The sequence below is a fragment of the Eucyclogobius newberryi genome, unplaced genomic scaffold (assembly GCF_026437365.1).
Source record: "Eucyclogobius newberryi isolate DKJ021-1_F unplaced genomic scaffold, fEucNew1.0.hap1 SCAF_9, whole genome shotgun sequence".
NCBI classification, from domain to species: domain Eukaryota; kingdom Metazoa; phylum Chordata; class Actinopteri; order Gobiiformes; family Gobiidae; genus Eucyclogobius; species Eucyclogobius newberryi.
This window is the reverse complement of record NW_027316532.1, coordinates 39,667,914-39,684,771: the sequence shown is the minus strand read 5'-3', so window position 1 is coordinate 39,684,771 and position 16,858 is coordinate 39,667,914. Positions and strand designations below refer to the sequence as shown.

General features: G+C 44.3%; 1 protein-coding gene across 2 annotated transcripts; it reads left to right on the top strand.

The window, feature by feature from the left end:
• Window positions 1-349: 349 nt before the first annotated feature.
• On the top strand, window positions 350-16,476 carry lnp1 (leukemia NUP98 fusion partner 1). Of its 2 annotated transcripts, none has more exons than XM_072438582.1 (4): window positions 350-597; window positions 3,229-3,459; window positions 3,609-3,707; window positions 16,238-16,476. In XM_072438582.1, the coding sequence occupies exons 1-4, from the start codon at window positions 412-414 to the stop codon at window positions 16,343-16,345; spliced, it is 624 nt and encodes a 207-aa protein (XP_072294683.1). In that variant the 5' UTR covers window positions 350-411; the 3' UTR covers window positions 16,346-16,476. The 2 variants fall into 2 exon arrangements, with proteins under 2 accessions (XP_072294683.1, XP_072294682.1); XM_072438581.1 differs by lacking the exon at window positions 16,238-16,476 and adding an exon at window positions 3,865-4,018 and having other exon boundaries at window positions 3,609-3,723.
• Window positions 16,477-16,858: the final 382 nt, after the last annotated feature.

Below are 16,858 nucleotides of genomic sequence, written 5' to 3'. Positions count from 1 at the left end.
AAACTTCTTTGTACCACTCACATGTACCCTGTGCCCTCAATAGGACGTATCCTACATGTTGAGAACCTCTGTGCTGTAGCTGTCCCGCCCTGACTCCCGCCTCCTGCTTTAGTCCCATCACCTTCATCTACTATTTTTACTTTCCCTCAGAAGCGCAGCTAACTAGATTATAAGAGATCTGCTCCCTCAAGGACAAAGGCTTATACAGGTATTTTGGGCATCAATCCTAGAGTAACACAGCTCACTAAAGCGCAGTAGGTCTAATTGAAGTCAGTTCCCTCTGACTGACTTGTAGTAGTAGTAGCAGCCGCACCAACAGGCAGAAGCTTAGTAGGTCAGTCTCTCTCTCTCTGCTGGACGGCAAAAGGCATTTTCATCACTTCTTAGCAGGAATTTGAGGGCGCCGCTGCAATGTCTCTGAGGCTGCTTCCCGCTTTCACCATGGACAATGACGAGGATGATGATGGAAATTTCACCAAATGGATGAGCAGTTACTGGGGTCACGGAGCAGAAAATGGTCAGTCCAGAGACCGAAAGAGGAGCTTCAGACGACCTGCAAGATCCCAAGCAGACCGACGTGGGTCACTGCCCTCTGTGGTAAGAGGCACAGCATGTATGTGGAGTCATCTGTCCAGTTATAGTGTTCTCCATGTTCTTCATATACAAACTACATACAGTGCATCATCTTAACCCGACAGTCCCACTATTCTACATATGTCATAATGTTGTGTGCAGTTGCACCAAATGTTCCTTTATAAACTCACAAGAACATAATACGGGTTTGTGATATCTATGCTCATGTGGTTATTTCATATATAGAGATGCAACAGCTAAGAATAAATGCTACATTCAGTTTGTCTGTTTACATTTTTCAATATCTTCGTTCTCACAGTGCTAAAAGCGGATACTATTAATAAACACATTTCAAACATGAGTGCACATACATTTAAACGTGAACAAAGTCATGAGGACTGATTTGGTTACAGTTTAGTTGAAATGTCAATGTGGATAAATAATAAAAAAGACTCCAATAATCCTGTTCCACATCCGTCATCTTTAACCGTGTATTCTGACACCATGATGCACATGCCATAGTGGGGCCATAAATACATATTATGTACATGATGTTAGGGAGCAGCCCACTGGCACGGACACGGCTGGAAGCTGTGATTTAGGACGTCGATCTGACCCACATCAGTAATGTGGTGTGCCCTGCTCATGCATACAATAACACAATAACACAATAACACAATAACACAATAACACAATAACACAATAACACAATAACACAATAACACAATAACACAATAACACACGGGCAACACATTCAGGGGAATGGAACGTTGCAGAAGGTTTGTAAATGATGTATGACCAGTGGAAATGGTTTGCTTTTCTAGTTTAAACATTCACACAGACTTTCAGCTATTTATGATGAAGTCAAAGGCCAAGAAAAACTCTTTAGAGCATTTTAAGGAAGCAGAAAAATAATACAGTTGTTGAATTTTGAAGCCTTAAAACGTTGCCTGATGTTTTAGTTATAATAAGTGAAGAAAAAACAAATCTTTTTTGTTTTCTGCTCGCTCAGACTGTATACGGACAACATTGAACATGATCTGTTCGGTTAATGTTCAAAGATATGGAATAAGATATAGAATAATGGTCTTGAAGCCACTGACTTCATTCATAACATTTGTGAAGTATAGAAGACAAGTCTGAGAGCTTTTATTACTTACACTTTCTTTGAATTTCATCCAAAATGTCACTTTTAAACCGGATGTACTTTGTAGGTTGATACGGTTTGGGCTGTTTTGATATGATGTCACTGGAACAAGAAGATGGTTTTTAACAAACAAGTAAAATGAATGTACCAGCTGGCATTGACAGTTTGAATCATTCATTTGCATAGATCATGTTTATATCCAAAAGGCAGAGGAGTATCCGGAGGGCAGTCATGACAACACGTGCATGACACGGGGCTTTTGGAAAACTGAAGCAGAAAAGTTGGTCCAAAATTTGATCAATAATGTCACTTGCCTCAAAGCATTAATCACAGTTCACGGTGCACATTGAAAACACATCTAGAAGCGTAACATTTGAGTGAAAGTTGATGTAATAACTACAAAACTAATAAAGGAAAGTTTGTAAAGAAGACTACCGTACATCTTTTTAAGCTTTATGAAGTTAGAGGGTTAAAGTTAGTTAAAGTGACTTTTATTGGACATTTATTGTGGTTTGGTCATTATGTATTGACTTTCTGTAATACTTCAAATATAATGGTTATAATGGCATTGACTTGGAGCTCAGAGCTGGTGCTGTGCTCGTGTGTTACTTAACAGTGTTATACCAGTGATTACTTGAACGGCTCTCACAGGCTCAGCTCAGGTCGCTTGGCAGTGAGCGTAGGAAAGAGATTCCATAATCTGTTTTCCACTGGAACCAAATTTAAAAAGACTGTGATTAACTTTTTTTGGGCCATGCTTTTTATAGGCATTTCCTCCTTCAGTGTCAGTCATTTAAAAGCAATATTCTTGCTACTATCCTCCACATTACCACTAGAGGAAAGAGCACTAAGCCCCTTGTAACTTTACTGTGCATCGCCACAATTTAAATGATTCCTTTATTAGATAGAGAACAGTATATGAGATTTTGACATGATCTATCCGTGATCCCAGACACCAATGTACCAATCGAACTATTGTTATGTTCATTTATTCTTAATTATAAAAACAATGGTCATGATGGCCAAGTATTTGATGCTTTAATTTAACGATTATTCAATCAGAAAGCAGAGTGAGCCTCACATGAGTCTCTCATTGGCAGTTTCAAAGCTGAAATACAGTTAGTTTAAATATCTGCGTCCTCTCTGATGTGGACTGGTCATGAATCACTGTCAGTGCAGCCTCTGCAGCTCAGTGAGCCTGGAATTCTGGAAGTTCTGAGCTGAACATGAGGAATGTTCTGTCCATAAAGTGAGATTGAGAAAACTGTGTGTGTGTCTTCAATATGCAGGTTAAGGCCCTGGCAACACCTCTACAAAGGTGCAGGTTCCACACAGGTCTTCTTCAGTCTGATCTTCTTGTACATCTTCCCCTGAGTTTGAAGCGAAACATCATCTTGATCATTAGAACCCAATGAGTATTAGGAAACCTCTTTCACTTTGATCTGGTTCTGTAACTGTCATTGTCCTGACAGCAGCTGTAACAATGATGTCATCTCTGTGATTGACAGTCACAGTTAGATGCCATGAAACTGAACAAACTCCACGCTGCCACGATGGCCCCTAGTCCCAGTCATACGAAGAGCAGAGAGGAATGGTTGGACGTACGGCCTCACCCCAGGGCTCGCCGCACCTCCTCAGACGACAACGGACGACCCAAATCCGCCATCCCAGAAACACGGATCAGCACCATCCCCGAAATCACCACGCCCCTGGAACAGAGGGTCCGGACCATCTCTCTGGTGAGGGAGTCAATTACAATAAAGGTTTTGATTCTAACATATATAATTGTTCATCAACATCAACGATACATCTTTTATTCCACCAGCTCTGCCTTTACATTTAGGTCCAAATATGTGACAAGATCTTCATTTGTGTCTCTTTTATTCAGCACGAGGACAACCGGTTGTGTCTAATCTGTTATGAAGACATGAAGAAGAACGGAGTGGGCACCAAGGAGCTGCAATGCACGCACCGCTTCCACAAAGAGGTGAGACGCTCTCTTTGTCCTCTGCATGGACATGTCTCATTTCACCTGTTTTATGCATGAGACTTCTCAAACTAAACGTCCCCATATGTGCATGACATGGCATGGTATGAACACAAACCTAGAGCCTTTACTGACTGTGCTGGTCTGAAGGGGTTAGATCTGCAGCGCTGGAGCAGTGAGGCGGGACAGGGACACAGACAGACAGACGAGAGGAGGAAGTCCACAGACGGACACATGTCCACCCAGAAGGAACCGCCCCTTCACCGCCAACTGTCCCTGCGCAAACACCGCTGACCTCAGGCTCTGGAGGAGGGAAGCCACAGTAACACAAGGCAATGACCAGTATATACTTCATAAAGATGAAAAATGACCCCCAATTTAACAATCTAAAGAAAATATTCTGTTGAATGTGCAAATGTCCTGAAACCAGAGAATCAGGAAGCTGAAGCTGAAATAATGTGTAATGTGTAAATAATGCATTTATTGGAATGATCTAAGATAAGATAAGATAAGATATTCCTTTATTGTCCCACATGGGGAAATTTCATTGGTGCAACGCAGGTAGATACAGAGGTAGATACAGAAGAACAGATCACTTATAGGAAGTCTGAAAAACACTTTCAGTAGAAGATCTCCTATAAATAAATAAAAACTCCCATAGACAAATAAATAAATAAATACCATTGCATGTGATCCCGACAGTAATTGCACATGAATATGTGTCACGACAGCACATAGATTGCACATGAATTTCACAGTAATTGCACATGAATTTCACAGTAATTGCACATGGTTAGGTCAGTATTGCGAGTGTTCAGGACTAACAGTTTTTGTTATAAAGTCTGACAGCAGCAGGAAGGAAAGACCTACGGAACCTTTCCTTCACACATCGAGGGTGGATCAGTGATCCACCCTCGATCTAAGACCAGAATGCTTGAATGATACTGTGTTATTCTGTATAACTCATTCTTTAACCCCTTTTCTTGCTTACACAATTGCACTTTAATGGTGCTGTAATGTTGTGACACTGTTGTCTTTTATGTCATGTTCTACAATAAGGTGAACATTATATATGTGTTGTAATCGTGTAAGCCGCGTGGTTATGGTTAAGGTTGTGCCTATAATGTATGTGTATAATTGACTAGTGCATAGTAAACTGCCTTGTAAATGAGTGTATTTGTACTATCATACAAAGTCAGTACTGAAACATGAAATTATATTAAAAAGTCCACAATGATTTAGAAATGTAGCAATTTTATACAGCCATACATACAATTACAATACCAAATGTGAGCTCCTGGGTCTATATCACTTATTGTAATAAATATTGCACTCAGAGGCGAGAAGAGAAGTACACAACTGTAGGAACAGTACATGAAATATTACTGATAACATTAACACACATTCAATAATGCACAAACACTAGACCACAAACTAATAAAGCATTTATTATATTGATTTAATATCATAAGCAAAAGGTTTACAGTGGGAGAAGTAATAAAGTTATGGAACTCAAGTGCAAAGAGTCTTAAATGTGCCACTGACAGAAGCTGTGAGTGACATGACTCTTCTGTGTTTCAGTGCGAGTGACATGACTCTTCTGTGTTTCAGTGCGAGTGACATGACTCTTCTGTGTTTCAGTGCGAGTGACATGACTCTTCTGTGTTTCAGTGCGAGTGACATGACTCTTCTGTGTTTCAGTGCGAGTGACATGACTCTTCTGTGTTTCAGTGCGAGTGACATGACTCTTCTGTGTTTCAGTGCGAGTGACATGACTCTTCTGTGTTTCAGTGCCAGTGACATGACTCTTCTGTGTTTCAGTGCCAGTGACATGACTCTTCTGTGTTTCAGTGCGAGTGACATGACTCTTCTGTGTTTCAGTGCGAGTGACATGACTCTTCTGTGTTTCAGTGCGAGTGACATGACTCTTCTGTGTTTCAGTGCGAGTGACATGACTCTTCTGTGTTTCAGTGCGAGTGACATGACTCTTCTGTGTTTCAGTGCGAGTGACATGACTCTTCTGTGTTTCAGTGCGAGTGACATGACTCTTCTGTGTTTCAGTGCCAGTGACATGACTCTTCTGTGTTTCAGTGCGAGTGACATGACTCTTCTGTGTTTCAGTGCGAGTGACATGACTCTTCTGTGTTTCAGTGCGAGTGACATGACTCTTCTGTGTTTCAGTGCGAGTGACATGACTCTTCTGTGTTTCAGTGCCAGTGACATGACTCTTCTGTGTTTCAGTGCCAGTGACATGACTCTTCTGTGTTTCAGTGCGAGTGACATGACTCTTCTGTGTTTCAGTGCCAGTGACATGACTCTTCTGTGTTTCAGTGCCAGTGACATGACTCTTCTGTGTTTCAGTGCGAGTGACATGACTCTTCTGTGTTTCAGTGCGAGTGACATGACTCTTCTGTGTTTCAGTGCGAGTGACATGACTCTTCTGTGTTTCAGTGCGAGTGACATGACTCTTCTGTGTTTCAGTGCGAGTGACATGACTCTTCTGTGTTTCAGTGCGAGTGACATGACTCTTCTGTGTTTCAGTGCGAGTGACATGACTCTTCTGTGTTTCAGTGCGAGTGACATGACTCTTCTGTGTTTCAGTGCGAGTGACATGACTCTTCTGTGTTTCAGTGCGAGTGACATGACTCTTCTGTGTTTCAGTGCGAGTGACATGACTCTTCTGTGTTTCAGTGCGAGTGACATGACTCTTCTGTGTTTCAGTGCCAGTGACATGACTCTTCTGTGTTTCAGTGCGAGTGACATGACTCTTCTGTGTTTCAGTGCGAGTGACATGACTCTTCTGTGTTTCAGTGCGAGTGACATGACTCTTCTGTGTTTCAGTGCGAGTGACATGACTCTTCTGTGTTTCAGTGCGAGTGACATGACTCTTCTGTGTTTCAGTGCGAGTGACATGACTCTTCTGTGTTTCAGTGCGAGTGACATGACTCTTCTGTGTTTCAGTGCGAGTGACATGACTCTTCTGTGTTTCAGTGCGAGTGACATGACTCTTCTGTGTTTCAGTGCGAGTGACATGACTCTTCTGTGTTTCAGTGCGAGTGACATGACTCTTCTGTGTTTCAGTGCGAGTGACATGACTCTTCTGTGTTTCAGTGCGAGTGACATGACTCTTCTGTGTTTCAGTGCGAGTGACATGACTCTTCTGTGTTTCAGTGCGAGTGACATGACTCTTCTGTGTTTCAGTGCGAGTGACATGACTCTTCTGTGTTTCAGTGCGAGTGACATGACTCTTCTGTGTTTCAGTGCGAGTGACATGACTCTTCTGTGTTTCAGTGCGAGTGACATGACTCTTCTGTGTTTCAGTGCGAGTGACATGACTCTTCTGTGTTTCAGTGCGAGTGACATGACTCTTCTGTGTTTCAGTGCGAGTGACATGACTCTTCTGTGTTTCAGTGCGAGTGACATGACTCTTCTGTGTTTCAGTGCGAGTGACATGACTCTTCTGTGTTTCAGTGCGAGTGACATGACTCTTCTGTGTTTCAGTGCGAGTGACATGACTCTTCTGTGTTTCAGTGCGAGTGACATGACTCTTCTGTGTTTCAGTGCGAGTGACATGACTCTTCTGTGTTTCAGTGCGAGTGACATGACTCTTCTGTGTTTCAGTGCGAGTGACATGACTCTTCTGTGTTTCAGTGCGAGTGACATGACTCTTCTGTGTTTCAGTGCGAGTGACATGACTCTTCTGTGTTTCAGTGCGAGTGACATGACTCTTCTGTGTTTCAGTGCGAGTGACATGACTCTTCTGTGTTTCAGTGCGAGTGACATGACTCTTCTGTGTTTCAGTGCGAGTGACATGACTCTTCTGTGTTTCAGTGCGAGTGACATGACTCTTCTGTGTTTCAGTGCGAGTGACATGACTCTTCTGTGTTTCAGTGCGAGTGACATGACTCTTCTGTGTTTCAGTGCGAGTGACATGACTCTTCTGTGTTTCAGTGCGAGTGACATGACTCTTCTGTGTTTCAGTGCGAGTGACATGACTCTTCTGTGTTTCAGTGCGAGTGACATGACTCTTCTGTGTTTCAGTGCGAGTGACATGACTCTTCTGTGTTTCAGTGCGAGTGACATGACTCTTCTGTGTTTCAGTGCGAGTGACATGACTCTTCTGTGTTTCAGTGCGAGTGACATGACTCTTCTGTGTTTCAGTGCGAGTGACATGACTCTTCTGTGTTTCAGTGCGAGTGACATGACTCTTCTGTGTTTCAGTGCGAGTGACATGACTCTTCTGTGTTTCAGTGCGAGTGACATGACTCTTCTGTGTTTCAGTGCGAGTGACATGACTCTTCTGTGTTTCAGTGCGAGTGACATGACTCTTCTGTGTTTCAGTGCGAGTGACATGACTCTTCTGTGTTTCAGTGCGAGTGACATGACTCTTCTGTGTTTCAGTGCGAGTGACATGACTCTTCTGTGTTTCAGTGCGAGTGACATGACTCTTCTGTGTTTCAGTGCGAGTGACATGACTCTTCTGTGTTTCAGTGCGAGTGACATGACTCTTCTGTGTTTCAGTGCGAGTGACATGACTCTTCTGTGTTTCAGTGCGAGTGACATGACTCTTCTGTGTTTCAGTGCGAGTGACATGACTCTTCTGTGTTTCAGTGCGAGTGACATGACTCTTCTGTGTTTCAGTGCGAGTGACATGACTCTTCTGTGTTTCAGTGCGAGTGACATGACTCTTCTGTGTTTCAGTGCGAGTGACATGACTCTTCTGTGTTTCAGTGCGAGTGACATGACTCTTCTGTGTTTCAGTGCGAGTGACATGACTCTTCTGTGTTTCAGTGCGAGTGACATGACTCTTCTGTGTTTCAGTGCGAGTGACATGACTCTTCTGTGTTTCAGTGCGAGTGACATGACTCTTCTGTGTTTCAGTGCGAGTGACATGACTCTTCTGTGTTTCAGTGCGAGTGACATGACTCTTCTGTGTTTCAGTGCGAGTGACATGACTCTTCTGTGTTTCAGTGCGAGTGACATGACTCTTCTGTGTTTCAGTGCGAGTGACATGACTCTTCTGTGTTTCAGTGCGAGTGACATGACTCTTCTGTGTTTCAGTGCGAGTGACATGACTCTTCTGTGTTTCAGTGCGAGTGACATGACTCTTCTGTGTTTCAGTGCGAGTGACATGACTCTTCTGTGTTTCAGTGCGAGTGACATGACTCTTCTGTGTTTCAGTGCGAGTGACATGACTCTTCTGTGTTTCAGTGCGAGTGACATGACTCTTCTGTGTTTCAGTGCGAGTGACATGACTCTTCTGTGTTTCAGTGCGAGTGACATGACTCTTCTGTGTTTCAGTGCGAGTGACATGACTCTTCTGTGTTTCAGTGCGAGTGACATGACTCTTCTGTGTTTCAGTGCGAGTGACATGACTCTTCTGTGTTTCAGTGCGAGTGACATGACTCTTCTGTGTTTCAGTGCGAGTGACATGACTCTTCTGTGTTTCAGTGCGAGTGACATGACTCTTCTGTGTTTCAGTGCGAGTGACATGACTCTTCTGTGTTTCAGTGCGAGTGACATGACTCTTCTGTGTTTCAGTGCGAGTGACATGACTCTTCTGTGTTTCAGTGCGAGTGACATGACTCTTCTGTGTTTCAGTGCGAGTGACATGACTCTTCTGTGTTTCAGTGCGAGTGACATGACTCTTCTGTGTTTCAGTGCGAGTGACATGACTCTTCTGTGTTTCAGTGCGAGTGACATGACTCTTCTGTGTTTCAGTGCGAGTGACATGACTCTTCTGTGTTTCAGTGCGAGTGACATGACTCTTCTGTGTTTCAGTGCGAGTGACATGACTCTTCTGTGTTTCAGTGCGAGTGACATGACTCTTCTGTGTTTCAGTGCGAGTGACATGACTCTTCTGTGTTTCAGTGCGAGTGACATGACTCTTCTGTGTTTCAGTGCGAGTGACATGACTCTTCTGTGTTTCAGTGCGAGTGACATGACTCTTCTGTGTTTCAGTGCGAGTGACATGACTCTTCTGTGTTTCAGTGCGAGTGACATGACTCTTCTGTGTTTCAGTGCGAGTGACATGACTCTTCTGTGTTTCAGTGCGAGTGACATGACTCTTCTGTGTTTCAGTGCGAGTGACATGACTCTTCTGTGTTTCAGTGCGAGTGACATGACTCTTCTGTGTTTCAGTGCGAGTGACATGACTCTTCTGTGTTTCAGTGCGAGTGACATGACTCTTCTGTGTTTCAGTGCGAGTGACATGACTCTTCTGTGTTTCAGTGCGAGTGACATGACTCTTCTGTGTTTCAGTGCGAGTGACATGACTCTTCTGTGTTTCAGTGCGAGTGACATGACTCTTCTGTGTTTCAGTGCGAGTGACATGACTCTTCTGTGTTTCAGTGCGAGTGACATGACTCTTCTGTGTTTCAGTGCGAGTGACATGACTCTTCTGTGTTTCAGTGCGAGTGACATGACTCTTCTGTGTTTCAGTGCGAGTGACATGACTCTTCTGTGTTTCAGTGCGAGTGACATGACTCTTCTGTGTTTCAGTGCGAGTGACATGACTCTTCTGTGTTTCAGTGCGAGTGACATGACTCTTCTGTGTTTCAGTGCGAGTGACATGACTCTTCTGTGTTTCAGTGCGAGTGACATGACTCTTCTGTGTTTCAGTGCGAGTGACATGACTCTTCTGTGTTTCAGTGCGAGTGACATGACTCTTCTGTGTTTCAGTGCGAGTGACATGACTCTTCTGTGTTTCAGTGCGAGTGACATGACTCTTCTGTGTTTCAGTGCGAGTGACATGACTCTTCTGTGTTTCAGTGCGAGTGACATGACTCTTCTGTGTTTCAGTGCGAGTGACATGACTCTTCTGTGTTTCAGTGCGAGTGACATGACTCTTCTGTGTTTCAGTGCGAGTGACATGACTCTTCTGTGTTTCAGTGCGAGTGACATGACTCTTCTGTGTTTCAGTGCGAGTGACATGACTCTTCTGTGTTTCAGTGCGAGTGACATGACTCTTCTGTGTTTCAGTGCGAGTGACATGACTCTTCTGTGTTTCAGTGCGAGTGACATGACTCTTCTGTGTTTCAGTGCGAGTGACATGACTCTTCTGTGTTTCAGTGCGAGTGACATGACTCTTCTGTGTTTCAGTGCGAGTGACATGACTCTTCTGTGTTTCAGTGCGAGTGACATGACTCTTCTGTGTTTCAGTGCGAGTGACATGACTCTTCTGTGTTTCAGTGCGAGTGACATGACTCTTCTGTGTTTCAGTGCGAGTGACATGACTCTTCTGTGTTTCAGTGCGAGTGACATGACTCTTCTGTGTTTCAGTGCGAGTGACATGACTCTTCTGTGTTTCAGTGCGAGTGACATGACTCTTCTGTGTTTCAGTGCGAGTGACATGACTCTTCTGTGTTTCAGTGCGAGTGACATGACTCTTCTGTGTTTCAGTGCGAGTGACATGACTCTTCTGTGTTTCAGTGCGAGTGACATGACTCTTCTGTGTTTCAGTGCGAGTGACATGACTCTTCTGTGTTTCAGTGCGAGTGACATGACTCTTCTGTGTTTCAGTGCGAGTGACATGACTCTTCTGTGTTTCAGTGCGAGTGACATGACTCTTCTGTGTTTCAGTGCGAGTGACATGACTCTTCTGTGTTTCAGTGCGAGTGACATGACTCTTCTGTGTTTCAGTGCGAGTGACATGACTCTTCTGTGTTTCAGTGCGAGTGACATGACTCTTCTGTGTTTCAGTGCGAGTGACATGACTCTTCTGTGTTTCAGTGCGAGTGACATGACTCTTCTGTGTTTCAGTGCGAGTGACATGACTCTTCTGTGTTTCAGTGCGAGTGACATGACTCTTCTGTGTTTCAGTGCGAGTGACATGACTCTTCTGTGTTTCAGTGCGAGTGACATGACTCTTCTGTGTTTCAGTGCGAGTGACATGACTCTTCTGTGTTTCAGTGCGAGTGACATGACTCTTCTGTGTTTCAGTGCGAGTGACATGACTCTTCTGTGTTTCAGTGCGAGTGACATGACTCTTCTGTGTTTCAGTGCGAGTGACATGACTCTTCTGTGTTTCAGTGCCAGTGACATGACTCTTCTGTGTTTCAGTGCGAGTGACATGACTCTTCTGTGTTTCAGTGCGAGTGACATGACTCTTCTGTGTTTCAGTGCGAGTGACATGACTCTTCTGTGTTTCAGTGCGAGTGACATGACTCTTCTGTGTTTCAGTGCGAGTGACATGACTCTTCTGTGTTTCAGTGCGAGTGACATGACTCTTCTGTGTTTCAGTGCGAGTGACATGACTCTTCTGTGTTTCAGTGCGAGTGACATGACTCTTCTGTGTTTCAGTGCGAGTGACATGACTCTTCTGTGTTTCAGTGCGAGTGACATGACTCTTCTGTGTTTCAGTGCGAGTGACATGACTCTTCTGTGTTTCAGTGCGAGTGACATGACTCTTCTGTGTTTCAGTGCGAGTGACATGACTCTTCTGTGTTTCAGTGCGAGTGACATGACTCTTCTGTGTTTCAGTGCGAGTGACATGACTCTTCTGTGTTTCAGTGCGAGTGACATGACTCTTCTGTGTTTCAGTGCGAGTGACATGACTCTTCTGTGTTTCAGTGCGAGTGACATGACTCTTCTGTGTTTCAGTGCGAGTGACATGACTCTTCTGTGTTTCAGTGCGAGTGACATGACTCTTCTGTGTTTCAGTGCGAGTGACATGACTCTTCTGTGTTTCAGTGCGAGTGACATGACTCTTCTGTGTTTCAGTGCGAGTGACATGACTCTTCTGTGTTTCAGTGCGAGTGACATGACTCTTCTGTGTTTCAGTGCGAGTGACATGACTCTTCTGTGTTTCAGTGCGAGTGACATGACTCTTCTGTGTTTCAGTGCGAGTGACATGACTCTTCTGTGTTTCAGTGCGAGTGACATGACTCTTCTGTGTTTCAGTGCGAGTGACATGACTCTTCTGTGTTTCAGTGCGAGTGACATGACTCTTCTGTGTTTCAGTGCGAGTGACATGACTCTTCTGTGTTTCAGTGCGAGTGACATGACTCTTCTGTGTTTCAGTGCGAGTGACATGACTCTTCTGTGTTTCAGTGCGAGTGACATGACTCTTCTGTGTTTCAGTGCGAGTGACATGACTCTTCTGTGTTTCAGTGCGAGTGACATGACTCTTCTGTGTTTCAGTGCGAGTGACATGACTCTTCTGTGTTTCAGTGCGAGTGACATGACTCTTCTGTGTTTCAGTGCGAGTGACATGACTCTTCTGTGTTTCAGTGCGAGTGACATGACTCTTCTGTGTTTCAGTGCGAGTGACATGACTCTTCTGTGTTTCAGTGCAGTGACATGACTCTTCTGTGTTTCAGTGCGAGTGACATGACTCTTCTGTGTTTCAGTGCGAGTGACATGACTCTTCTGTGTTTCAGTGCGAGTGACATGACTCTTCTGTGTTTCAGTGCCAGTGACATGACTCTTCTGTGTTTCAGTGCGAGTGACATGACTCTTCTGTGTTTCAGTGCGAGTGACATGACTCTTCTGTGTTTCAGTGCGAGTGACATGACTCTTCTGTGTTTCAGTGCCGAGTGACATGACTCTTCTGTGTTTCAGTGCGAGTGACATGACTCTTCTGTGTTTCAGTGCGAGTGACATGACTCTTCTGTGTTTCAGTGCGAGTGACATGACTCTTCTGTGTTTCAGTGCGAGTGACATGACTCTTCTGTGTTTCAGTGCGAGTGACATGACTCTTCTGTGTTTCAGTGCGAGTGACATGACTCTTCTGTGTTTCAGTGCGAGTGACATGACTCTTCTGTGTTTCAGTGCGAGTGACATGACTCTTCTGTGTTTCAGTGCCAGTGACATGACTCTTCTGTGTTTCAGTGCGAGTGACATGACTCTTCTGTGTTTCAGTGCGAGTGACATGACTCTTCTGTGTTTCAGTGCGAGTGACATGACTCTTCTGTGTTTCAGTGCGAGTGACATGACTCTTCTGTGTTTCAGTGCGAGTGACATGACTCTTCTGTGTTTCAGTGCGAGTGACATGACTCTTCTGTGTTTCAGTGCGAGTGACATGACTCTTCTGTGTTTCAGTGCGAGTGACATGACTCTTCTGTGTTTCAGTGCGAGTGACATGACTCTTCTGTGTTTCAGTGCCAGTGACATGACTCTTCTGTGTTTCAGTGCGAGTGACATGACTCTTCTGTGTTTCAGTGCGAGTGACATGACTCTTCTGTGTTTCAGTGCGAGTGACATGACTCTTCTGTGTTTCAGTGCGAGTGACATGACTCTTCTGTGTTTCAGTGCGAGTGACATGACTCTTCTGTGTTTCAGTGCAGTGACATGACTCTTCTGTGTTTCAGTGCGAGTGACATGACTCTTCTGTGTTTCAGTGCGAGTGACATGACTCTTCTGTGTTTCAGTGCGAGTGACATGACTCTTCTGTGTTTCAGTGCCAGTGACATGACTCTTCTGTGTTTCAGTGCCAGTGACATGACTCTTCTGTGTTTCAGTGCGAGTGACATGACTCTTCTGTGTTTCAGTGCGAGTGACATGACTCTTCTGTGTTTCAGTGCGAGTGACATGACTCTTCTGTGTTTCAGTGCGAGTGACATGACTCTTCTGTGTTTCAGTGCGAGTGACATGACTCTTCTGTGTTTCAGTGCGAGTGAAATGACTCTTCTGTGTTTCAGTGCGAGTGACATGACTCTTCTGTGTTTCAGTGCGAGTGACATGACTCTTCTGTGTTTCAGTGCGAGTGACATGACTCTTCTGTGTTTCAGTGCCAGTGACATGACTCTTCTGTGTTTCAGTGCCAGTGACATGACTCTTCTGTGTTTCAGTGCGAGTGACATGACTCTTCTGTGTTTCAGTGCGAGTGACATGACTCTTCTGTGTTTCAGTGCGAGTGACATGACTCTTCTGTGTTTCAGTGCGAGTGACATGACTCTTCTGTGTTTCAGTGCGAGTGACATGACTCTTCTGTGTTTCAGTGCCAGTGACATGACTCTTCTGTGTTTCAGTGCCAGTGACATGACTCTTCTGTGTTTCAGTGCGAGTGACATGACTCTTCTGTGTTTCAGTGCGAGTGACATGACTCTTCTGTGTTTCAGTGCCAGTGACATGACTCTTCTGTGTTTCAGTGCCAGTGACATGACTCTTCTGTGTTTCAGTGCCAGTGACATGACTCTTCTGTGTTTCAGTGCGAGTGACATGACTCTTCTGTGTTTCAGTGCGAGTGACATGACTCTTCTGTGTTTCAGTGCGAGTGACATGACTCTTCTGTGTTTCAGTGCGAGTGACATGACTCTTCTGTGTTTCAGTGCGAGTGAAATGACTCTTCTGTGTTTCAGTGCGAGTGACATGACTCTTCTGTGTTTCAGTGCGAGTGAAATGACTCTTCTGTGTTTCAGTGCGAGTGACATGACTCTTCTGTGTTTCAGTGCCAGTGACATGACTCTTCTGTGTTTCAGTGCGAGTGACATGACTCTTCTGTGTTTCAGTGCCAGTGACATGACTCTTCTGTGTTTCAGTGCCAGTGACATGACTCTTCTGTGTTTCAGTGCGAGTGACATGACTCTTCTGTGTTTCAGTGCGAGTGACATGACTCTTCTGTGTTTCAGTGCGAGTGACATGACTCTTCTGTGTTTCAGTGCGAGTGACATGACTCTTCTGTGTTTCAGTGCGAGTGACATGACTCTTCTGTGTTTCAGTGCCAGTGACATGACTCTTCTGTGTTTCAGTGCCAGTGACATGACTCTTCTGTGTTTCAGTGCGAGTGACATGACTCTTCTGTGTTTCAGTGCGAGTGACATGACTCTTCTGTGTTTCAGTGCCAGTGACATGACTCTTCTGTGTTTCAGTGCCAGTGACATGACTCTTCTGTGTTTCAGTGCCAGTGACATGACTCTTCTGTGTTTCAGTGCGAGTGACATGACTCTTCTGTGTTTCAGTGCGAGTGACATGACTCTTCTGTGTTTCAGTGCGAGTGACATGACTCTTCTGTGTTTCAGTGCGAGTGACATGACTCTTCTGTGTTTCAGTGCGAGTGAAATGACTCTTCTGTGTTTCAGTGCGAGTGACATGACTCTTCTGTGTTTCAGTGCGAGTGACATGACTCTTCTGTGTTTCAGTGCGAGTGACATGACTCTTCTGTGTTTCAGTGCCAGTGACATGACTCTTCTGTGTTTCAGTGCCAGTGACATGACTCTTCTGTGTTTCAGTGCGAGTGACATGACTCTTCTGTGTTTCAGTGCGAGTGACATGACTCTTCTGTGTTTCAGTGCGAGTGACATGACTCTTCTGTGTTTCAGTGCGAGTGACATGACTCTTCTGTGTTTCAGTGCGAGTGAAATGACTCTTCTGTGTTTCAGTGCGAGTGACATGACTCTTCTGTGTTTCAGTGCGAGTGACATGACTCTTCTGTGTTTCAGTGCGAGTGACATGACTCTTCTGTGTTTCAGTGCCAGTGACATGACTCTTCTGTGTTTCAGTGCCAGTGACATGACTCTTCTGTGTTTCAGTGCGAGTGACATGACTCTTCTGTGTTTCAGTGCGAGTGACATGACTCTTCTGTGTTTCAGTGCATGGAGCTGTGGCTGTGGAGGAAACAGACGTGTCCCATGTGTCGTGTTTGTGTGTCTTTGGCCAAACCGTTGTACTGGACCTCATCTCGCACCTCCGTCCCATAATGCACCACTGCATGCCTCATCTTTGAGCACCTGACGCACCTGACGCACCTGTCACAGAAAAACCCTGTATTTACACATCACACAATGGACTTGACCCTCACCATTTACATCATATTTGTTTCTTTATTAAAGCATCTTTATTATCGTCCAGATATGAAGGAATCACCAAACCCAATGCTCTTACTTTTATTTAAAATGTTTGCACATTATCATTTTAAAATCATGTAACTGCTTATGTCTTTATGTTTAAGGTCAAGTTGAAGTGTATTTATGTAGGATTAAGTATTTATTTCCTTATGTTTAGAACATATGTGTTCTTCCTTTGTGCCTCCTTATATTTATGTATTAAAATGCCAACTGTCTAAATCACACCTTTAGTCTAACTTAAGATAAGATTAGATAAGATATTCCTTTATTGTCCCACATGGGGAAATTTCATTGTTGCAACGCAGTAGATCCAGAGGAAAAGAACAGAACTTATAGGAAGTTTAAAAAACACTTTCAGTAGAAGAT